We start from the raw sequence: 24,911 nt of genomic DNA, 5'->3' as shown, positions 1-24,911 counted from the left end.
TTGAACCGCGGTCCCTGTGCTTTGCTGAGCTTGTTCTAAGTAGGTGCTTTAGACCACTGAGCCATCTCACCAGCCCCAATGGAATAAGGATTTTTTTTTTTTTTTTTGCTCCTCGAATGCCTTCAGGGCACTTCTGGCTGGCTTGAGTGTGGTGAGGATGGAACTACAGCAACCTGAGGCTGAGAGCCTTGTGGAAGCAGCCTCTTAAAGAACTGAGCTAGGGCCTTGGACCCCAAAATACGAATTTGACAATAGTTGTTATATCGCATAATGTTGTCTGCAAATTAGTTTAGATTACCAGATAGGAGCATGAAAAATTGGTTTTTAAAAGTTAGAAGAAATTAAAAAGGAAAAGAAAAGCAATTAAGTATGAACTGCTCCTTTTAATAGACCAGCAAAAATCAGCAGTACAATTATCCAAGCTGTCCTGCGTAGATACATGTGTATTTTTTCCCTTCTTTCTTTTCTCCTTTCCCTCATCCCAGTTGTTCCTTCCCTTTGAACAGACTCTTTCCCTCTCGCAGTATCTATTGTACCTCTCAGATCTTACTCTTTCAGGTTCTTACGGTAGTGAGACAATGTGATGTTTACACGTGTGGGTCTGATTGATTTCACTTATGAGTGTGGTCACTAGTTGCATCCTTTGACCTTAATAAAAGCTTTGAGTGTATCTTTTTTATAGCTGAGTAATACTCCACTTTTATAGCTGAGTAATACTCCAAATTCCTCAGCTGATGGGCATCTGGGTTGTTTCCCAGACTTAGCTATGACAAATTGCACTGCTATACACACAAGTGTCCATATACCTCTGTGCTGTGACGTTTGCCCTTAGGGCTTCAAGTCCCATACAAACCATTCCAAGCCCACACTTCTCCCTAACTATAAGAGAGCAGGCTTACGAGACAGGAGGAATGCAAAGTAAGCCAGTCAGTGACCTCAGGGACAAACCCGCAACACCCCCTGCGTGGGAAAGGACCAATTTCTGGCTCCTTTCAACCACTGAGATGAGCCTAGGAATGGCCCAGCCCCAAGTTCAGCTAGGAGTAAAGCACCACAGAGGAGAACTGAGTCAGCCCCTGGCTCAAACAGGGCCAAGCAGGAACTGGCCCATGAAGGTGCAAAGCAAGAACAGCTGATGCTTGAAATAGAAACTCTCAGAGAGGGTCTACTGGAGCCATTCGGTGTTGGGTATTTTGTCCCAGCAATGAGACAAAAGTAACGGAGACAGAACTTGGTAGCAAAGAAGTGGGGCCGTTGCTGTGACTCGAGACCTGGCAGTGTGGATTAAGAACTTTTGGGAATGGCTTATGGGAAGAGACAGGAAGGGTCCGGAGATGTCGCCTAGAAGAGAAGTGCCTGAACACCTTCGGCTGTTCTGTATGGAAGATTCTGCTCAGAACTCAGAAGACCAGAGGCTGATAGAAAGCCTGCCGATGAAGACCAGGCTGGGAGGTTCCTTTGGGGAAAAGGACTGCACTGGTCATTGCACTCCAGACGCTGTGTGTTTTGGCTTGGCAGAAAGTTTGTCTGCAACATGCTTGTGCCCAGAGGCTTTGCCTGAGACTGAGATTAAGCACAGCGGACTGATGAACCTTGCAAAAGAAATTTCAAGGCAGCAGAATGTTGAGGCAGTAGCAGGGCTAACAGCTCCTGCCTGAGCCAGAGAGAGTCCATCCCCAAGTCGGAAAGCAGAGAGCCACAAAGCTGAGATGGTAAGATCCTTCAGGCTTAGTAGGCCTGGCAAGCTGCACTGGGTTATCAGCAGAAGAGACTTGGGAGGTGTCACTGTCTCATTTTATAGACTGGGAAACCCAGGCTCATGGGCATCCAGTGACTGACCTGCTCAGGCTCCTAGAAGTGCTGGGGATCCAGACACACAGGCAGGGAGGAAGGAAGACCCAGGCGCTGCCTGCGTGACCCTAGGCAAGATCTTTCTACCTCTGTACTCGGTCTTCCCAGCTGTCAAATGGGTACAACTTGCCACCCACTTCTTCAGATTCTTGAAAGAAGAACATACAGCAGCCCCAAAATTCCTCACTACATGGTCATGTGACACATGAGCTAAAGGCCTGCAGGCAGAATCATACCTGGACCCAGCTACAAATACGCAGGAAATGCAGAGGGAGGAACACAGAATACTCAGAAAGGAAGTTCCAAGCCAGGGCCCGGCTCCTCCAACAGATAGATTGAGGCAAGAAAAGACAGGCAATGTTTTCAATAGACCATATGCAAGGAAATGGACGGTGGACAGGGGGATTTTTGGGGGGAGAACCAGAAGCATCATGGGAATAGCCAACACAGACCCAAGAAGGAACTGTACTCAGCCAAAGGAACCAGGCACAAAACAGCACAGGTCTTACGGAGCTACATCCACAAATTCAATCCATCTCGGCTAGACAATATTTAGAGAAAACGTTTCACCGTTGCAGGCCTAGACGAGGTAGTTGGGCTGACCACGGTTACATCGGTACTGGACACCTACAGACCCTTCTCCTGCCCTTATTCTCTGAACAACACAGTATAGCCACTACCTCATGTGGCACTGGGTGTCAGTCAGCTAGAGACGGCTGAACGCACGCAAAGAATCCATCATTTTAGAGAAAGGGCTGGATGGTCCTGAAACCGACCCACTATGGGTACCACGGGGCAGCTGTATGCACAATGCCAGAGGGAGAAAGCTAATCTGTCGTGACAGAAAACAGCTGTGTGGTCATCTAAAAGGAGAGATGCCGTGGACAGTGAGGACTTGCCGAGACAGTGAAAGCACTTCCGTCTTGTGTGGACAGTAGCTGCCTGTCCAGACCAGACGTTCGTCAAAACTCTCTGAACCGTATCCTTACAATGTTTACCAATTATATCTCAATAAAGCCACGAGCAGAGAAGTTGAAAAACAATCCGAAATGTCAACAAAGATAAAGATCTAAGTTGTTGTCACAGCACTTCATGCCCATGACAAATTGGAGACAACCTCAGAACGGTCATGCGTGCAGGAATGCAAAGCGCCACACGGGATGGGCACGGTGGTGCGCGCCTGTCATCCCAGCGACTGGCCAAGGCAGGAGGGCTGCGAGTTCGGGATCAGCCTGGGGAACTTAGGACCATCTCAATAAAAATGTGCATTCTACAGATTCACACTGACATGGAAAGAGGCTCACCATAGTTGACCCAAAGGAAAAAGCCAAGACAGCCACATGGGTGTCGTGTGGAAGCCTCATTTTCTCTCTTGCACCACACAATTCCAGTTCACACAAACAGGTTTGCAGAGATGATTAGCCAAGACTTTGCTGCAAAATTAAGAAGTCAGAGCTCTAGGGCAGGGTGGATTCAGGATGATCTAATACTTTTATTTTTTTTTTATTTTTTTTTTAAACATTTATTTATTTAGTGTGTGTGTGTGTCTGTGGGGGGGGGCAGCTCAGCCCACCAGGGGGCGCAGCTGGCTGGCATGTGGTGCTGGGGGAATCGAACCGTGGTCCCTGTGCTTTGCCAAGCTTGTTCCAAGTAGGTGCTTTAGACCACTGAGCCATCTCTCCAGCCCCGATCTAATACTTTTAGCTATTGTTTTCTGAAACATAAAAACTATACCCCCTTAAAAAGGCATCTGGAATTTTTGGTTTTGGTTTCTTGAGAGAAGGTCTCACTGGGTAGCCCCCGTTGATTGGAATTTGCAGTAACCCTCCTGCCTCAGCCTCCCAAGGGCTAGAGTTACAGTCATGGGTGACCATATTTAGCTTGTTTTTTTAATAATTCTTCCATGGTACAGAGAATTGAACCCAGTGCATGGCGCACGCTAAATGCACCCTGAACCACCAACCTGTACCCTGGCCCTACTTTTTTTTTTGCGGTACCAGGGATTGAACTCAGGACCTTGCACTTGCCTGGCAAGTGCTTATTCTGCTGAGCTATCTCCCTGACCCAAGGCTTATTTTTTAAAATGAAAAGGTTGAACTGTGGCATCTAGGGAGACAAGTTGGGATTATAAAATTGGACACAAATGCATGGTAGAGATTGCTATGAAAGCAAGGCTGGGACTAACTCGGTCAGAAGAGCCAAGGAAACCAAACTAGGAAGGGAAAGGTCTTCCATGAAATAAATAAGTCTGCATGGCACAGAAAGCGGGCAGTTTTTGAAGAGAGAGAAGACAGTGCCAAAGACATTCACCCTAAAGCAGCAGTTATCAACTAGCAACAAGAGGGAAGGATTCAGTCCCCCAGGGGACATCTGGCCAGGCCTGGCGACATCTGTAGATGGCCCAGGTTGGGGGCCCTAGCAGCAGCAAGTGGGTGGGAGGCAGGGATCAGGCTGCGACTCCTAACAGGCACAGAAGCACGCCTCCCCCTGCACCAGATCACACGGCCTCACACTGCTCAACTCACTTCATTTGAAAAGGAAGGACACTGCGCTGGCCGTGGGGGTGCGTGGCAGTAATTCCAGCACTTGGGAGGCTGAGGCAGGAGGATCTGCAGGAGTTTGAGGCCAGCCTGGGCTATATGGTGCGTTTAAGTATAGCCTGAGCAAAATAGTGAGATCCAGCCTCAAAAAAAAAAAAAAAAGAAAGAAAAAAAGAAAAGAAACAGGGCTGGGGAGATGGCTCAGTGGAATAAGCACTTCCCTGGCAAGCGCAAAGGCCTGAGTTCAATCCCCGGTTTCTGCCAAAAAAAAAAAAAAAGAAAAAAAGAAATTGAAAAAGAAAAACTAGGAGGAGAAGGAGGAGAAAATTGTGGCAGTTAATCTGTGTGTATGTGCGTGTGTGTGTCTTGGCACACACACCCAGGTCCTTTGCACTGAGCCACATCCCAAGTCCATTTTTTTTTAATTTTTAAACTTATTTTCATTGACAAACAACATTCTATACACATAGAACATGCATCAGGCCATCCTGAAACACACATGCAGTGTGGAACAGCAACCCAGACCTGAGTCACAAATGCATCGCCTCACATACTCAGGTTTGTTTGTTTTTTGGGTGTTTGTTTGTTTGTTTGTTTGTTTTAGAGAACGCTTAAAATCTACTCTCACAGTGATCCACGCTTCCTCTGAAAACATTCAGAATGGCGAGGTAGTCGCTGGAGTCCCAGCTACGCAGAGGCTGAGTCAGACGGATCCTTTTCGCCCAGGCAGCTGGGAGGCTGCAGCCTGCGAGGGGCACCTGGCCACGTGCCCGCTGCCCTGAGCGCGGCCGAGGCAGGAGCGGGAGCTGCGGCAGACGGCGCAGCCCTGCCAAGCCCGTTTCCTACCCCAGCACTCCTCTTAGTCACAAACAATAAAAACAGCACCGGGGACAGACTCCAGATGGCAAATTAGAACCCTTATTAGATTTCAAACAACAACTACTACTGTAATACTTCCGGTCTGATGCAGGCTCTCAGAAACACTGGATGAATCACAGCCTCAATGGCAAGAAAAAAAAAAGTCCTGCCCACCTGACGCCGGGCCCAGTCACGCTGAGGATCGAGGCCCTGAAACAGACAGGCAGCCGGCGAGGCAGGTGGGTCTGTGGTCAGGCGGGAGTCACAGCCACGTGCGCAGGGCAGGCAGGTGGGGAGGGACCGCAGGACGCAGGGCTCCGGGGCTGGCCAGCGCACTTCGGGACGGTTCTTCTCCAGGGACACACAGCACGCCAGAGGCCACTTCGTGTGGCTGGAGGCGCTGAGCCGTGGGCTCGGTTCGGCTCCTTCTCCAGCTTCTGTGGAACATTCGCAGAGGCCGGTGAGGCAGTCCCAAGGCTAGCGAGCAATGAGACAGCGACAGAAACCAAGGTCCACGGGCTGGGCCGAAGTTCAAAGCAAGTTAAAAATAAAATTGTTCCTAAAGCCCCCACCCACTGGAGATGAAGACAACCCATTCGGATGAAAAGTTATTTTTTTTTTTTAAACCTGAACAACCAGTGATTAAAAATCACTGAGCTGAAGAGGCAGTGCCGCGCAGTCAGAAAGGCACATGACCCAGAGCCAACACGAGGGCTAAATTCCAGCCCCGCGCTGTCCCGCTGCACTAGCTGCGCTCCCATGAGCACGTTCCTTCTCGTGGGCCTCGGCTGCATCCTCTAGGAAATGCTCTATAAAATAACTCTATAAAATACCAGGATGATTCGGGGTGGCTAGGAAGATGCTTAACCCCCTTAATAGTGCCTGTTAATCCGCTCCGTCGACCTCATCAGGCTAAGCGATGCTTAGCAGATCGGTAAAGCGCCCTCCTGGCTGTGCCCAGGTGGACCGCGCAGGTGGGACGTGTGGCCACATGCGGTCCTTTGCCCCTCACTGTCCGGCCCTGACACCTGCTCAGGTTTCTGGCTGCCATAAACTAAATAGCACTGTTCCTCTCGGCCCTTCCTCCCTGATGTGTAGGCCCGAGAGTCAGTGCACCTCGGACGGAGGCCCCGAAACCTTGACTAAATTAAACCTTTCCCCTTTTATCTTGTGTCAGGTCCTTCATCTCAGCTGTGGGGCAGCTGAGTAATACAGAGATTAAAGAAGAAAATTTAGCCAGGGAGTTAGCTCAGCAGCTAAGCACCTGCCTGACAAGCGCCAGGCCCCAGGTTCGATCCCTGGGGCTGCATGCCGTGCTGCGCTTGCGTGCCGGCCACCAAGACCAGGCATGGTGGCACATGTCTGAATCCCAGGGCTGGGGAAGCTGAGGCAGGAGGATCACTACGAGTCTGAACTGCATAGCGAGACCCTGTAGCAAATACATAAATAAAAGATTTTTTTTAAGTAGCTTTCACTATAATGAGGGTCAATAATGATAACTCAAAATTATCATCGTAAACTTGCTAGCAAGCACTATTACCTAGCCAACCCCTAAGAAAGTAGCTAAGCTTGCATTCAATGGTGAATTGATGTTCTTCGAAGTTTTAGTTGCATTTACTTTTATAATGCTTAAATGTTTTAATTTTCATTTTTTTGTTAGTACATGACTTCAGTACATGACTACACTGCTCAGAGAAGTTGCCACCCTCAGCTCTGTCTAGGTTCTTCATTTCTTCTATTCCCTAACTTCTTCTAAAAAGGACTTAGGATTTCATGAGAGGCAAAAGGAAATAATGAAAAAGCACAGCTTAAAATAATACAATTAAGATATTTAAGATCATCACAGTAGGAACTGAACTGTGAAAAAAAAATTCATAAATAAATCCAAGATCTGCTTTGTTGAAAACAATAAACAAACTATCAAATGTAAACAGGCGTAAAAGAGAACAGGCAAACAAGATTAAAGCAAGCAGAGCCACATGCTATGCAGTCCCCAAAGCTCTGCGAAATGAACGCAAGTCTTCGAAATAAGGGGTAAAGCTCAGAAACAAAGATGTAAGACTGAATTTCTAACCACCTTCCGTGAAGCTTAAAAAGTTCATCTCACCATTCCTTCTCCTGAAGATAACAGCATCCTAAGATTGTTCCACAAATACTCAGTTGGTCTCGCGCTGGAGCTAGACGTCTACAGCACTGGAAACAGGAAACGGCCCCACTCATTATGCGACCAGGACAGTTGCTGACAAAACCTGAGGAAGGGGTCCTGCCAAGTAGCTCAGCGATTAAACCTCCTGCCTAGGGGCCGGGGAGATGGCTCAGTAGAATAAACGCTTCCCTGGCAAGCTCAGGGGTCTGAGTTCAATCCCTGGTTCCACCTAAATAAATAAATAAATAAAGCGGCTGGGTTTGATCCCCGGCATGCAGTTCCCTGGCATGCCATGTCGTCCCCACCCCCGGGCATGCTGAGACGGCAACTGTGCCTGGGCGTGGTGGCACGTGCCCCTAATCCCAGCACTTGGGAGGCTGAAAACAAGAGAATCACTACGAGTCCAATGTACGTAGTAAGACCCTGTAGGCCCTGTAAATCCTGTCCTAAAATTAAAAAAAATAAAACAAAAATTTTAAAAATGAAGAGATTGCAAAGTTAAACAAACCAAAAGCACAGGACAATTTCATCATGAACCCCAATGGCAAAAAGCCAAGAAAACAAAGCAGGCCTGGCCAACCCCATTCGCGCTGCGCTAAAGAATCACTCACCGCCCTCAGACCTCACTGCAGGAGTCCGCCAGCTGTGAGCGCCTGGCACTTCCATTCTTAGATAGTTCACATCCGTCCCCCAGCCCTGGGGAAGCGAGTATGACTGAAAACTGATATGGAAGGTTTGGCTTTTACTTTTTAATTTTATTTAATTAGTTTTCTCTTTTTGAGACAAGGTCTCGCTAGGCAGCTCAGGCTGGCCTTGAGCTCACTTTGTAGCCCAGGCTGGTCTCCAACTTGGAATGATCCTCCTGCCTCAGCTTCCCAAGTGCTGGGATTACAGGTATGCACCACCACACCTGGCTCATGCATATTTTAAAGTAGATTTTTAAAAGAAGGATTTTGAATGTTACTAACAAAAAAGTCACACTGTACCATTTGAATATGTACAATTATGATAGGGCAAATTAAAACTTTGTTTTTCTGGTACTGGGGATTGAACTCAGGGCCTTATACATGCTAGACAAGCACTCTACCACTGAGCTACATCTCCAGCCCTAAAATTTCAAATAGAAAAGAAACGCCAATAATCACAATTCTTTAAGTGTTGAAACTCATGATATTAAAATTACTACTGAGAAAAAAAATCATTTCAGTCCTCATTCACATGACAGCAGACCTGATGTCTACTTGGACACCAAATCCTCTCTAGAATATTGTTAGCCCACTGTGTGCCCCACCTTGGGGCTCTCGAGTATGAAGCGAAACCAACTATAAATGCTCCCCGGCCAGTCAGCAGGTCCATGTCCACCTCCCCCTCTGTCCACATCTTGGCCACGTGACTTGCTTTGGCCAATGGGACAGCAGCATATCTGATGCAGACAGAAGCTAGGATAGAAGGTATGTACTGGAAGTTCATCTCTTGCTGGTCTCGGAACCACCAAGTCATTATGTGGTCCACGCCCAAGGTACCCAACCAGAGGATGAGCAGCCACAGGAAGAAAAAAACACAAGTGCCCCACCCCACAGCACCAACCAGTCACCAGGCACACGAGTGGGGCCACACTGGGCTGTCTAGCTACCATCCAACCCATCAACAAATCCCAGGTGCAGGGAGCCTAAGCCTCTGCTTGTGGTCACAAGAAACCTCCCAGGAAGCCCACAGAATCCTGAGGAAAAGAAATCACTATTGTGGTTAAGTTACAATGTTTTGGGGTACTTTGTTACTCGCCAGCAGCTAGCTGATACAAGCTCTCTGAGAAAGCCTGGTCTTCCCAGTAAACAACCTCCCATCCCCTGTGTTGTTTTATAGTTCTAGTAGATTCCTGTCAAGGCAAACCTGGGCTGACTGAGACACTCAGTCATGAGTGAGGAAGACAAAGCCAGGCTCAAATTCTCCTCAGAACCCCTTCCGCACTGTGATGTGCCTACTCTCTATGTCCACACCCACTCTGCTTTCCTTAGACTAAGAGGTTTTGCTCCCTGGCCCCCAGAGAGGAGAGGCCAGGAAGGAATTGGCAAACCTGCTTTCTTGGTCCCCTACAGACATGGCACCCCTGGCCCCAGGTGACACTACTTTCCTTGTTCCTCTTCTCGCTATAATAGCCTCTTTGTTGGTCTCCAACTTTCCCAAGCCAGTCCTTCCTCTATTCCAGGGGCCCTCCAGGGTTCAGAGGCTGAAGACACATTCCAGGGTGTACTTTATATTGGGGGGGAGGCAAACTTGAAGGAAACACAGAAGATGTTTGTGTTGCTTTTATCAAAAAAAAAAAGGGGGGATGTCAGTTAAAAGAGGAGAAAAAACCTTTCAGACTCCCTTATCCTGTTCTCATATTACAAGTAAAAAAGAAAAGTCCAGAAAAGCTAGTTAAGTCTAGCGAAGCAATGCACGTCTGTAATTGCAGCTACCCTGCAGGCTGAGGCAGGAAGATTGCAAGTTCGAACCCAGCCGGGACTACCTAACTAGATTTTTGCCTCAAAACTAAACATTTTAAGTAATCCCAGCACAGTGGTATAAGCCTGTCGTCTCAGCTACTTCGGAAGCTGGGGAAGAAAGATCCCTAAGCTGAGCCTACCTTGGGCAGTTTAACATGACACTGTCTGAAAATAAAAAATGACAGAAAAAGGACTGAGGACATAGTTCAGTAGAGAGCATCTGGCTCAATCTCCAGCGAGAGAGAGGGAGGAGGGGAGTGGGGCAAGGGAGGGAGGGGAGGAGAGCAGAGGGAAGAAAAACACGAGACAGGCAGCTCGTGAGTCCTGCGGCGGAGGGCACTGCTGCCCGGCCCTGCCTGGGTCCCAGGTACAGTTGGACGGCAACCTATGGCGCGCCCACACCTCGGCGCAGCTGCACAGAACCGTGTGCCATAGTGAAGTGCTCCACACAGGCACGGAAGGCCTCATTTTAATTAATTTCACATGTAGGGAGCCTGGTGTCAGGGCAGTGATTACTGCAAGGTGGAGGTGACCCCGAGCCCCACGTCTTTGGAAAGGACTAGGTAGCTCCCACCCAGGAACCTTGGTGAGTCCTCGCAAGAAGGGCATTCTAAAAAGAGTGAGATTGGCTACCTCTCTGGCTCTGGCTCCTGCACCACCAGCAATCTCTCTCTCTCACATACATGCCTGCCACAAGGAGACACAGCCACAGGCTGGCATCAGAGCCAGCGTGACACTCTGTGAGCTTCCAGCCTCTGTGAGCTCAGCCGGGCACAGTGGAACATGTGTGTCATCTCAGTCCAGGAGGCTGAGGGAGGAGGGTCACGAGTTCAAAGCCAACCTGAGTAACTTAGGAAGATGCGATCCCATGTTGTTAGAAATAAAAGAAAAGGGCCAGCCAGATAGCTCATTGGTCTAAAGTGCCTGCTTAGGCAGATGCAGGGACTGGGGCTCGATCCCTGCAGTGCTGTGCCAGCCCTGCCCCCGGGGTGTGCTGAGACTGAGACTGGGTCTCAGTGGGGGCATGTACCTATAATCCTAGCACTCGGGAGGCTGAAAAACAGGAGGATCACTATGAGTCTGATCTGGGTAGTGAGACCCTGTAGATCCTGCACTAAATAAACAATTAATAAAAGAAAAAGAAAATGGGGGGGCTGGAGAGATGGCTCAGTGGTCTAAAGCACCTACTTGAAACAAGCTTGGCAAAGCACAGGGACTGCGGTTCAATCCCCAGCACCACATGCCAGCCAGACCCGCCCCCTGGTGGGCTGAGCTGGCCACACACACACACAATAAATAAATGTAATAAATAAAAATAAATAAATATTTAAAAAAAAAAAAGAAAAGAAAAAGAAAATGGGGACATAGCTTTGCAAAAGGCCCTGAGTACAATCCCTGATTCTTTTAAAAAAGGAAAAACATACTTGAAGATCTACTTATTAGTGAAATAAACCAGACCCACATCTGTGAATAGCGTATTGTCTCCCTAGTATAAGGACTTACAATTCCATATATGGTTAGGTTTCTAAATTTCTTTGTAAAAATATGTAAATGCTTATTTCTACTTTTATATAATTATTTTTCCTTCATATTCTGTAAGGACTTAAAGTTTGACATATCAATATCTGATGGAAGGGGCTGGTGAGATGGCTCAGTGGTCTAAAGCACCTACTTAGAACAAGCTTAGTAAAGCACAGGGACCGCGGTTCAATCCCCCAGCACCACATGCCAGCCAGCCCCGCCCCCTGGTGGGTTTTGCCGCCCCCTGGTGGGCTGAGCTGGCCACACACACACACACACACACACACACACAAACAAATAAATAAATTTTAAAAAAAATATCTGATGGAAAATACTTGTTCCATGATATGCCAAAATGTTTGATATTTAGACAGACAGGGTAAACCAAACTTTATATATTGCAGGTTAATAATTACCTTCTCTTCTGGAGGGTTAACAACCTAAGTTAGCAGATCAAAAATGGAGAAAAGGAAGGGCTGCAAGGTCAGCCAACATTTTGGCCCTAGCCTTTCAAGGTCAGTGAAGACTCAGGACATAGGAGAACCTGGACTATAACAACATGTAACTCATTTGTGCTCCAAATTTTCTGATCAAGAAGATTATGGAGCCACAGAGGAATGTGTTCGATGATGTAAAGTGAGCCTGGGGACAGTCACATGGAGAGAAAAAACATTGTTTCAAGCTTTCACAGAGAGCAAATTGGTCAAGCAATGGCCGTGACTCATCCTCATGTCTGACACTGACAAAAGGATGTACAAAGGGCGGCTCAGGGCTACAGGATAAATCCTGAGAGTACTTGGCTGATCTTATCAGATACAAAAGTTACATTTCTTGTTATCTAGGTCTTGCTTTATCTTGGTCTTAACCATCCAACACAAAAGTATACAAACGAGGTATATAAAATAAATCCATATTAATACGATGAGCTGTAAAAGGCTCATGTCAATAACTTCTGAGGATAACTCACTAATATTATAGACTGCTAGACAGTGTTAGATTGTTTAGTTGAATTCAAACACCTATGGTAGTTAGATGCCAATAGAATATTCACCTCTGACAGGACAAAAAAAAAAGAAAAAGGATACAAAAGAAAGATCATTTTGTATTTATATATACAAAATAGGATAAATTTACAGCTACTTTCACTTAACTCAATGAGAAGAAAGAGGTGTATTAACAGTGTTTGGACAGAATATCCTGTCTGCTTCTTGTGCTATGGATAACCACTAAGAACACAACAATGTACAATGTATTGATTATCAAAACTGTCCTAGTAATCAGCTGTGAAACTCTCTCATTTATATTTATTTCTCAATAAATAAAATAAAATAAAAAAGGAAAAACAATGAGCTGCAGAAACCTCCTTACTTTATAAAGTATCCAGCCACAAATATTTTGTTATAGCAACAAAAATGGACTTATATTTCCTCTATGAATCATACACCAGGAGACGTGATTTTACTAAAAGGATAAGACTTAAAGGCAGAAAAACAGGAGCCAGGAGGAGAGCTAGGAAATCCTTTACAAATACGTTAAGGTCCTCTGAAATACAACAAATGGACGGCTGGAGTGGTGGTGCACGCCTGTCATCCCTGCTCTTGGGAGGCTGAGGCAGGAGGATGGTTGTGAGTTCAAGACCCGCATGAGCTGCACAATGAGCTCAAGGTCATCCTGAGCTGCATAGTGAGACCCTGTCTCAAAAAGACCAAAAAAAAAAAAAAAAAAATAGCAGTGAGGGGACCTTTTAACATAATTCTGTAAGCGCTTCCCTGGCAAATGCAAGGATCCAAGCTTAATCCCCGGTTCTGAAAAAAAAAAAAAAAAAAGATTCTGTAGGGCCAGTTTTCTTTTTCCTATTTTTACTGTCATATGTTTGTGATACATAATAATTACATTTGTCTGGGGGAACTGATATTTCATAGCTTAGTCTTTTTCTCTCGTTTTGTTTTTTGAGGTGGGGAGCCAGGGCCTGACTATGTAGCTGAGCCTGGTCTTGAGCTCACTGTGTAGCCCAGGCTGGCCACAGACTTGTAGCGATCTTCCTGCCTCGGCCTTCTAAGTGCTGGAAGCACAGGTATGCACCATCACGCCTGGCGACATCGTGATCATTTTGACTGCCTTAGCCGACATCTCCTCTCTCCCTTGTCCTGAGCCCATGAAAGTCACACATGCAGGGAAGAGCTCTGAACCGCGCTAACGCCAGCCCCAGCCTCCACACCGTCAGAGCAGCAGAAATCCCCAGTACTCAGACCTTACATGCGCCCTGTGACTGGGGCAAAGGGTAGCCATTACACGTGATGACACTCGCTCTACCTACAAATGGCGTGTGTGCCGTGAGGACAGATGCTAATTATTATCCAGCAGGCATGTAAGTTTTCTCACTAAATTATTAAACCGGGCTTGTGTTATTTTATAAAATAATGTAGTAAATTAAAATAGCTTTCATCAGGTATGACACAGAAAGCATAAAATGGTAACATAGGGGCCGGGGAGATGGCTCAGTGGAAAAAGCGCTTCCCAGGCAAGCACAAGGGCCTGGGTTCAATCCCCGGTTCTGACAAAAAAAAAAAAAAAAAGGTAACATAGTTTTTAACTGGTCACATTATCAGAACCACATGTGTAACATCAAAAGCACTAGAAAAGGTATTTATTTTTTATTTGATGCAGGGTCTTGCTATAGCGTTCACACTCACAGTGATCCTCCTGTCTCGGCCTCTCCAGTAATGAGATGACAGGCGGGTGCCCAGGGGCGGGGCCAGCTGGGCATGTGTAGCCAGCAACTGAACCCTGGTCCCTGCGCTTGCCTAAGCAGGTGCTTAGTCCTCTGAGCCATCTCGCCAGTCCTGCTCTCTCTTTGTATTTTAAGAACATGTTATTAAACCCATGCTTGTGACGCACAACCAACGCTGCACCCCAGGGAACTTGGGCACATACACAGGCTGCTTGGTCCGATTTATTTCTCTTCCTCCTTCCCTGCCCTCTCCCCCGGGGCCCCGGATCCCCATTAGATTCCAGGAAAGATCTCTGACAAAACAAAAAGGAATACAGAGGGATGGAGAACCCCAAGTTCCAGGGTCACACATGTCCTACCATCATCGTTTTGGTTTGTTTTGTTTTAATTCAATTCCTGGGTGACGACGGTAGATTCTCCTATTCTCTGCACAGACTGCAGGGACCGAGCCAGGAAGGAATTCAATTTATCAATACTCTGCGGCATTATCTAGAGAACACTCTGATTTCCAGGCTGCAAATGCATTTAGAATGCCGGAGCCCAGTGACTCACGAGCAGGGGGGTGGGGACAGGGGAGGCTCTGTGTCGCCATGTGACCCCACCTGCTTCCAGCATCTGAGCCAGCGAGGGCAACGGGACAGGCAGAGCTCGAGGCAGGGGTCCCATCTTCCTTCCACTGCACACAGCTCTCGCCCCGAATGCCACGCTCATCTCTACAAGGTGCAAACCAAGAACAGACACCTGCAGCTTTTTTTTTTTTTTTTTTACTATAAAGGGCCAGACTGTGAACATTTTAGGCTCTGCGACCCACAGGGTTCGTGTCATAATGACTCAGCTGTCTCACATGGACGCAAAAGCAGGCACAGATTGCAGGTAAGTGAGCAGTAACAGCAGGTCGCAATAAAAGCTTTATCTATGGCCACGGGAGTTTGAATTCCATCCAACTTTTCCTCGTCACAAAATACGACTGAAAGATAGACACAGTGAAAGGCAGATGGCGCAAATCCCCGCGAGGCGCTCGGCATCTCCTCAGACACGAACCCCATCGTTCTTGCCACGTTCCGCAGCAGTTACGGAGGTCTCTTTCGTGAGTGTCTTAGTCATGCAGCCGTGGCTGCCTCCACGTCCTGAACCGACCTCAAACCATCTGCTTGTCACTGGGCATGGTGGTGCATGCCTGTGACCCCAGCACTCGGGAGGCTGAGGCGGGAGGATCGGTGTGAGTTTGAGACCAGCCTGGGCTACAAAGTGAGCTCAAGGCCAGCCTGAGCTGCACAGGAGACCCTGACTCAAAACAAACTTGTCACAGTCATTTTGACTTTTGGAGGCACCGGATGTCACAGTGCCAGACCCAGTGAATTTGGTGGGTGTGGACACAGCATGACATTTTTCTCAGCCGGTCTTTTCCTCGGCCAGCCCCCAGCCATAGCCCTTCTGTTCGTATCTCTCAAAGACGCAGACGACTTCCAGAGCTGCACCTAGAAGGCAGCAGGAACGACGAGCTAAGTGTGTGTGGCATGAAGGGACCTGCCGGAGGGACGTCCGCAGCCACGCATCTTCGACTGTAAACACATTTTTTTAGATTTAAACATTCGCCATGTATCCTGATCACGCCACGTATGATCCTCTTCAGATTTTTCTCTATTCTGGTTTGTATCTAACATGTTCCGCCAAAGTCTCGCATCTGGGAGTGGAGCTTTTGGAAGGTGACCGGACTCTAGGGGCGCTACCTGATGAAGGAATTAGGCCACAGGAGGTTATAGCTGCAGGAGCCCACTTCCGCCCTTCTCTCGGCTTCCAGAACCAGGACGTTAGCCGCTGTGTCTGCCCCGGGCCCTCGGCCACAGTGCTTAGGCCTTAGAGCCAGCCAACCACCGACCGGAATCTCCAAAACCATGAACAAAAACAAATCCGTCTTCCTTTATAGTGTACATGTATGCCAGGTATTCCATCCCAGCTACAGGGATCTGAACCGTATACCCGCCCTAGTCTCTTAAACGTCTGAAAGCATTTTACATGCCACACAACATTAGCAGCCAGCCGGTTGGACCACAGCCACCATCTGCAGACCTCCTAGGTACGGTCTTCTTATTCAGATCAGCCTGAGGTCCAAACGTTGCCCAGCCAGGGCTCCAGGGCAGGCTTAATGACTCTCCCTGCCTCAGTCTCCTCTTCTGTAAAATGGGACTACTCTCAGGCTGAGCAGAGTTTGTGTGGCAGCACTTCCTGAGTGCTTAGCGTATAGTACACGCTCAATAAGCACAGCCTCTTTCTCTCTCTCTCTCTCTCTCTCTCTCCTCTCCTCTCCTCTCCTCTCCTGAATTTCACCACCTTTCACAATGAGCACAGGAATTAGAAAGGAGGAGGAGGAAGAAGAAAAAAGGAGGAGAAGAAGGAAGAAACAGAAGACAAGGAGGTGATCTTAACAGGAAGCGAAGCCAGGCATGGCAGCGCACGCCTGTCAACCCAGAACTTGGGAGGCTGAGGCAGGAGGATCACTGCAAGTTCAAGGCTGGCCTGGGCTACCTAGCAAGACCTTGTCTCAAAACACAACAACAAAACAAGAGGCCGAACTGAACATGCTGCCTAAAATCTAACCCTCCAACTCCACACACCCAAATACCTGACGTCCAGCACAAGCAGAGCAACTCGGCTTTCGGAGACCCTCGCAGCCAGACGTGAACTCAAATCGGGAAGGAGGGGCACCCCTCTTCCAGCTCTCTGCCCACTCCTGCCCACATCTGTCTGTGGCGTCGCTGACCAGTTCCCCTGCCCGCTCCCCCACCACACCCCCAGGCCAGGTCTTTGACCAGCAGGGAGCAGCTGGTGAGACCTGTCGGAGAGCGAACATTGGTGGGTGTGGCCAGGGCAGCGCTCGGGCAGGCCCTTGGCTTGGGGTTCCCCAAGGTGCCCAGAGCTGTGGATTCCAGCCAACTCCAGGCTCATCCCCCGAGGCTCAGGGTGGCCTTCCCTTGGGGCTGTGGCTGGGCATACGGGATAGTCCTCATGTGCCCCAAGACTAAAGCTAGAAACAGCACAGTATTCACTCAGCAGCTGGGTCATCCAGCAAGGGGGAACCCAGAGATAGCGCGTACTGTGCCAGGCGCTAACTGCACCATCTGCAAAATTTCACTTAAGCTCCCACGAATCAGTCATGAGGATGCCCATTTTCCAGACAGGCAAACTGAGGCTTGATCCATTTTGTAGGCCCTAAACAATGGGACAGAACCAAAAGCTGGTGTTTCCTGACTGGGTTCTAACAAGGCTGAGCTTTGGGGCCATGAGGAGGCTCCAGCCTCGGCACTATCCTGTGACTTAGGAGGCCAGGAAAGGGCCACGACTGTGTCCTGCCTCTTGGGACCACGCCCGCCCCACGTGACTGTCTGGTCCCACTTGGGGCATCTACACAAGCCATCATCTTGGCTGCCCCAAGGCTCAGGACCTGTCCCTTCCGTTCCTGATCGCCCTAACGAGGCAGAGCGGACTAAAGCACCTGCTTGGGCAGAGCACAGCAGTCAGGGTTCGACCCCCAGTGGGCGGACTGAGACTGGGCGTGGTGGTACACACCTGTAATCCCAGCACTTGGGAGGCTGCAAACAGGAGGATCACTATGAGTCTGAGCTGCATAGTGAGACTCTGTAGACCCTGTACCAAATACATTTAAAAAAAAAAAAATTTAAACCCAGCCTGGGCTATGTAGCCATACCCTGTCTCAAAAGGAGGGGAAAAAAAGGCAGAATAGTACAGAACTCAGCTGAACGCACACAGATACTGCATGTCGTGCTGGCCACTGAAACGGAGCACGGTGGTGCACACCTGTAATTCCAGCACTGGGGAGACTGAGACAGGAGGATCACTATGAGTCCAAGCTGAATAGTGAGACCCTCTATCAAAGAAGAAAGAGAGAGAGAGAGAGAGAGAGAGAGAGAGAGAGAGAGAGACAGAGACAGAGAGAGAGACAGAGAGAGAGACAGAGAGAGAGACAGAGAGAGAGAAGAAAGAAAGATAGATTGGAACAAGTTCCCAAAAATATCTCCCTAGCACATCAGAGACCAAGACACTAAGTCACAGACAGCTCCAGGCTGGGCATTTGACTGAAACAGATACAGAAAGAAAACTATGTAGGAACAGCTTAATTTGTGTTGTTTTGTTTTTTGTTTTTATGAGACAGGGTCTCACTATGTTGCCCAGCCTGACCTAGAGCCCCTGGGCTTAGGTGATCCTCCTGCCTTAGCCTCCCATGAGCTGGGACTGTTCTACACACAGCACCATGCCAGAGGAAGGCTGTTCTTTCTTAATCCTAGTGCCCCTGCTGCATGCAGCTCTGGCATTTCTAAAACAAAGTGGACAACCCCACTACCACCACAAAAAAAAAAAAAAAAAAAAAAAGGCTTTTTGTGTGTATTTGTGTCTTTCGTAAATTTGGCAAGAATCCCAGCCCTGTTTCTATTAGCTACGTGGCCTGGGGCAAGTTAAGTAACCTCTCTGGCCACTAACAGGAAGATAACTAAACACCCGAATTACAGAGCAAGGCCCACCTACAATATCACCTCCCCTCTCCACAGGCCATTGCTGCCCCCACCACCTCTAGACCACCACTGCCTTCCAGCTCTACAAAACACTGAGCTGTTCACCACACCACCACCACCTCCCTTTCCTGTATCTCCCCCACTGATCTGCCCTGGGGTGAAAAGGCCCCCCTTTCTCCCCTACCCTATCTTTTATGATACAACCCTCAAGCCACCCAGTCACTTTCTCCTACCCCTTCTCACTAGTTCTTCCCAGGGAATTTTACAACATGCAGAAGGGGCCATTAAAGCAATAAACAAGGGGCTGGAGAGATGGCTCAGTGGTCTAAAGCACCTACTTGGAACAAACTAAGCTAAGCAAAGCACAGGGACCACAGTTCGATCCCCCAGCACCACATGCCAGCCAGCCGCGCCCCCTGGTGGGCTGAGCTGGCCACACACACACACACTAAATAAATGTTAAAAAAAAATAATAAAGCAATAAACAAGCAGGGCGAGATAGCTCAGAACAGAATCGGATCCCAGGCACCACATGCCGCACCAGCCCCGCCCCTGGGCCGGCTGCCACCGAGGCCGAGTGTGGTGGCACATGCCTGGAAGCCCAGCACTAGGGAGGCTGAGACAGGAGAACCACCTGGAGTCCAAGAGACCCTGTATTGAGACTCTGTACCAAATACGGAGAGAGACAGACAGACAGAAAGGGCTGAATGTGTGAGTGGAACCACCTGCCTGGACATGAAAAAGTTACCAATGTTCCGAACAGTAACATCCAGGGCTCGAAGACAGACAACAACGGACCCCAAAGCAAGCAAGTCAGGATGACTTCTGCCATGGATATCACGGAACCCCCAACTCATCAGCTGAATATCTCATACATGCGAATAGATCCCAACTATTGAGGGTGAGAGCTTTTTTTTTTTACTTTTTTTTTTTTTTTGCGGAACCGGGGATTGAACTCAGGCCCTTTTATTCTACTGAGCCATCTCCCCGGCCCCTAGAGACTTTTTTAACGATCACAATTAAAACTCAGCAGGAAAAACGATCTTATGGGGACAGAGAGGCTCTGTAGACACCAAGCACAGAAAGCAGAGGCGAAAGCCAGGCCTGAACACCCAGAGCCTTTGCGCCACCGAGCGCAGCGCGGCGACAATCGTGGTCAAGGGTGAGCAGACAGGCACCACGGAAGAAAGCTACGTGCTGATGAGACTCCGCAAAACCACGAACTACAAAGAGCACAACACAGGACGGGTAAGAGGAAGCCGGGAGCCAGTTCTCACAGGGGCAGGGAGTCAGGAGGTGGGGGAGGGGCCGGTCAGCAGCTGGGAAAGGTCGCCGGCGAACACCGAGCCCAAGGAGCCCCGAGACCCGCTGCAGACTCCACACGGGGCTGTGAACACCACCCGCTGCAAACGCACATGCTGATCTCATCGAAGCTTTAAAAACCACCGCGGTGCTTCAGGTGCTTGAGATCGACATGCCAAGGATAGAGAAGAAAACGCAAATGATAAACAAATGTGTTTATGGCAGTCAAAGACGGGCAACTAGAAACCATTTCAACGCCAGGCTCCTTCCAGAACCGAGGAAATGAGGAAAGATTTTTGCAAATGACACTCTGGAGGCGGGCCAGGGCGTCGCCCTCTGGCCCAGCACGACCAGGAGCGGCTCCGGCTCTGGGGGCAGCATTTCCAGAGAGCCATGTGGCAATCCTGAGCCGGAGCCTCTCACCCAGAAATTCATTTCTGGAAAACGGGCCCAAAGAAATACATGCTAGATAAAGCCTGAACCCCAGGGTGCCTTGGTGCGAACTGGAAAGGATCCCAGTGCGACTCAGAGAAGGTGAAAGACTTTAACTCCTGACAGCCCTGCTGGGTGCTCCGCAGGAGGAAGTGTCTCTAATAAGCCTCGTCCCCAAGGTTCCCTGTGGCTTAGGACAGATGTTTTGCTTTCTATGAAGTTCCTTGGCCAAATGTCTAGCAGGTCTATTTTGATTATTTTATATTCACTTAAAAATAAGCTTGTTTTTCAATGACAACTAAATGCACACCGTACCCTGCTTTTCCTTCTCTGAAGCAAGGGGAACATAGGGGACTTCGTTGTCTGGCATAGGAGATGGCAGTGGATGGGCTCTGGGGCAAAATCTGACCCCGATTTGTCCGTGTAAATAAAGTTTTATTAGGACACAGCCCCCAGCCATGTGTTCACACCTGCATTGGCTGCCTTCCCACGGCAGGGGCAGAATTCACTCCAGGAGACAGTCTGACTTCAGAGACCCACAGCCCACTGTGGTCTGAAAATACTGAAGGGAAAACCCCAGAAATAACCAAGTCTTCACAGGGCACTGCTGTAGGATGCAGTGTCAAGCTACCCTGCTCTGTGACTTAGCAGCTTAGTAGCCACGAGGTTATCAGATTGACAGCCACAGTGTCACAGTGCCTGATGGTATGGGACACTTTGTTACCACAGGTTATTCTAAGAGTTCTAGTGCATTGTTGGTCACCGGGGCCCATCTCTTCCTGTACCTGCTTTATACATTAAAATTCCGTGTAAGTATGGCTGTGTATGCAAGAACCCTATTGGGGCTCAGTACTGCTGGTGACTTCAGGGATTTTAAAGCAGATCCCCCACAGTAGGGGCCCCCGGGGCCCCCAGTCCCGGGTCTGTTGGGGCCCCACTCACACAGCAGAAAGGGGAGCTTTGGGAGACCAAGGAAATTTTATCTGTATTTCCAGGTCCTTCCCATTGTCCCCTGCAGGAGCATGAACCCTGTCACCTGCACGTTCAAGGGACCTGGGATGCAAGCTCCACAGAATCATGCTGTAACCATCTCTCCACATATTTGCGAAGAAACTGTCCTGCGTGGAACTGAACCCGGTGCCAAGAGAGCCGGGGACTACTGCCTCCTGGATACGGTCTACTGCTCTGCAGCCTAAAGCGGTCGGCACGGAGGCTCTGCGGAGCGTGTGCCATCTCTGCCTCAGCAACAGCCCAGCCCCTACCCCACGGCCGCGATCTAGAGAGCCACGGAGCACCTGGGCCCCGGCATACCTTTCTGACAGTGACTGTGGGTCCAGCACCGCTCTATGAATTGGCCGTTGATGACTGTCGCAGGACAACTGGTCTTGCCCTTCGCCGTGCCCGGACAGATGTCCCCACACTCCTCGTTGTCATCTTTGTTCCGCACGATGTAGTTATCCTCCACGGAGTCGAGGATCCGGGACCAGTCGATGGTGGCCAAGTAGCACAGTTCGTTGTTCTTCTCGATGCGCACGGAGCCCCGGGTGATGTTCATGAGGCTGTGCAGCCCCAGCTCCTTGAGGTGGACCATCTCGAAGATGACCAACGCGTAGTTGAAGAAGAGGCGGGAGCCACGGATGACCGTAAGGTTAGGGAACAGGTCCTTCAGGCTCTCAAGCCCGTAGACCCGGAAGAGCAGCAAGTAATCGGTGATCATGACAAGTTTGGGGAAACTGAGGTCGCGGAAGTCTTCCGGCCTCGTCTTGAACATCAGGAGGATCTGCAAATGTCCTTCGATGACAGAGCAGTTCTCTAGTTCGTGCATCCTGGTGAGGTTGTTGCGGATGTCCATGCCAGGACACACTGGAAGTGGATGAGAGGAAAGCGAGACAGGTGAGCACAGGTGCTGGCAGGCAAGAGCCCAAGGGCTGCCCCCTACTCCGCTCTACCGACCTCCCATCCCTTGGACACAAGCCCAGGTCCAGAGCGGCTATATCTACAGTAGTTCTATTGGTGGTGCTTGAGGAAGGTGTGAAGTGTTTCCCACAAATGCCTATCCCAATTCCCGGGCCCCTGACTGGTGTCTATTTCTCCACTGTTCCTCCTTTGCTCACCTTCCTTTGTTATTTACTGCCTTTGTGATAACAGCCATCAGACTAAAGGTCAACCCATAGAGGAATGGACAGAAGAAATGTGACACACAGACAGGCAGCCTGAGGGAAGAGAACTCAGCCCTGCGAGGAATCCCGACATTCACAGCAACATGGCTGACGCCCGTGAATGCTATGCCAGAGCACGGAAAGACAGATGCAGAATCCAAAAGGGTCATTTTCATAGAAATTAAAAGCACAGTGGTGGCTGTCAGAGGCTGGGGAGGGGGGCAATATGAAAGAGGAGAGAGGCTGGCCAGTGGCACAAAGTAACCAGAGGACAGAAGGAACCAGTGCTGTTGTCCTGCTACATGGGACAGCGTGGTCAGTGAATGACAACGCATCATGCAAGAAATGATCAAATTACTCAGTGAATGCTTACATTTTCAAAAACTTAGGACAATAACAGACACACTGCCATTCACTCCCCACAAAATCTTCCCCCTCGCTTTGAACACATGCATTGTCCTTGCAGTGTTTGGGAGCAGTTCCGGGAGTCCTCTCTGGGGAGCGTCTTTAAAAGAGGTGGTGAAAAATACAACTGCTCCCCAGTGCCTCTCAAGAGAAGGGCAGGCTCCTAAAAATATCTCAGTGTGGCCTCATCCACTTTGTTCACTGTATCTGGCACTGTGCGATTTCTGGGCCTTCGCCAAGGTCAAAATGAACCGAACAGAGAAATGTCTTGGACCAGCTCAGAACGTCGCGGAAGCCACCACAGCCCAGACACTCACGAGGGAGCACCTCCAGAACTGCTCCAGAGAGCAGCAGGAACAGCGGGGCAGGTGTGCTCGGAGCAAGGGGGAGGATTCTGAGAAGGATTCATGGTAAGGTGTGTTTTATTAGAACATTTTTAATTTAAGTATTCACTGATTTTTTCATCAGACCTCCAACATTCCAGAATAGCTACAGGAGATATTTCTAACGTTCTTGCCACGAGGACATAAGAGACACCAGAGAGGAACTGCTCCGTACACAGTGCAGACACGGACAAAATTAGCACACTGTTCATATGTGCACCGGCCAGTGCCTGCTGAAATTACTTAAAAATAAGATGAGAAACAAAAAGGAAGAGGGATGGTGCTGGCCTCATGGGGGTAGGTCCTGGGCGCTGAGTTTCAAATCCTGGGGTGGCCCGGGTGAGTGGCTTTCCCTGTAAGGCACCCTTGCCCACATTACTATTTTCGAAAGGCAAAGAAAATAACTCCTTTGGCAGGGCTCCGTGAAAGCCGCAAAATCATCGCGCTGCTCTGACGCAACCAGGACAATAAGATTAAGGGGCGTTGAGCAACACAACAGGTGTAGAGGGAGAAAGGGCGCTGCCGGCTCCTGAGCACCCACGAGGAAGGCCTTCAGGAAGTGATGGGCAGGGAGAGGTGCCTCATCCCCACTGGGCAGGATGGCCGAGCACCCTTCTGCTGTTCTGGCTGTCTCTTCTTCCTGGCCTGCCCACCTGGCCTAGGACCAAGCCTGGTTACCTTTCACCGGGGTGTGGCCAGTGCTTTCCCAGGTTGTCCGATCTCCACACCCGCTGCGCAAACCCCGACCTGCTCCCCCACCCAGAGGTGGTGCCTCCCAGACCCTGCCCCCTTCTGGGGCTCCCTGTGACCCCAGCTGCACGGCTGCTGCAGCCCCCAAGACACCAGCCCCATCCCCTGAGCCACTCTGAACAGCCCAGCCAAGCACTGTGGCCCAACTTCAAGACTCCGTATCCCCTCTGTCACATGCCCACCCTGTGACAAGAGGATAACAGGGCAAGCGCTGGGGCAGCACCTGACTTCAGTGAGGCTGCGTTCGTGCCAGCTGTGCTGTTGCTGACTTCCCTGGGCGTACAGTCCCCTCCGAGCTGGTCAGGCCTCTTGCCAGGCCATGCCCTTCACCCCCTAGTCCTGTTTCTAAACGCTGTCCTGTCATGCTTCAAAAGCCAGTGCAAGGGCTGGCAAGATAGCTCAGTGGACTAAGTGCCTGCTTAGGCAAGCAGAGGAACTGGAGTTCAATCCCCAGCACCACATGCTGCACCAGCCCCGCCCCTGGTGCACACTGAGCCAGCTGCAGAGTCCTGGGCACAGTTGCACAAGCCAGTAATCTCAGGAATGGGGATGCTGAAAACGGGAGGATCACTACGAATTCAGACTGCGTAGTGAGACCCTGTACCAAACACATAAAAAAAAATAAGAGGCAGTTCAAACGCCTCCTCCTGGAAACAGCCCTCCCTGATTGCCTTTCTTCTCAGAATGTCAGTTTGGGTCTTTCTTATCTCCTTGGGCTTTTTTTTTTTTTAAAGATGGGGGGTACTGGGAACCAAACTAGGACCTTGTGCTTGCCAGACAGATACTTATACCACTGAGCTATATCCCTAGCCCTCCCT

At 49.4% G+C, this 24,911-nt stretch overlaps 1 protein-coding gene across 4 annotated transcripts in view; it reads right to left on the bottom strand.

Moving 5' to 3' along the window:
* Nucleotides 1-24,911, bottom strand: part of Insr (insulin receptor) — a 141,088-nt gene that overhangs the window by 98,167 nt on the left and 18,010 nt on the right. For all 4 annotated transcript variants that reach the window (XM_023705113.1, XM_023705114.1, XM_004644903.2 and 1 more), the window contains exon 2: nt 21,708-22,259. In XM_023705113.1, coding sequence (XP_023560881.1) covers nt 21,708-22,259 — 552 coding nt within the window. The remainder of the gene's footprint in view (nt 1-21,707; nt 22,260-24,911) is intronic.

This window comes from Octodon degus, unplaced genomic scaffold, assembly GCF_000260255.1.
Source record: "Octodon degus isolate 3935 unplaced genomic scaffold, OctDeg1.0 scaffold00214, whole genome shotgun sequence".
Lineage (NCBI taxonomy): Eukaryota > Metazoa > Chordata > Mammalia > Rodentia > Octodontidae > Octodon > Octodon degus.
Note: the sequence above shows the minus strand (reverse complement) of the source record. Positions and strands in the feature narration are given on the sequence as shown.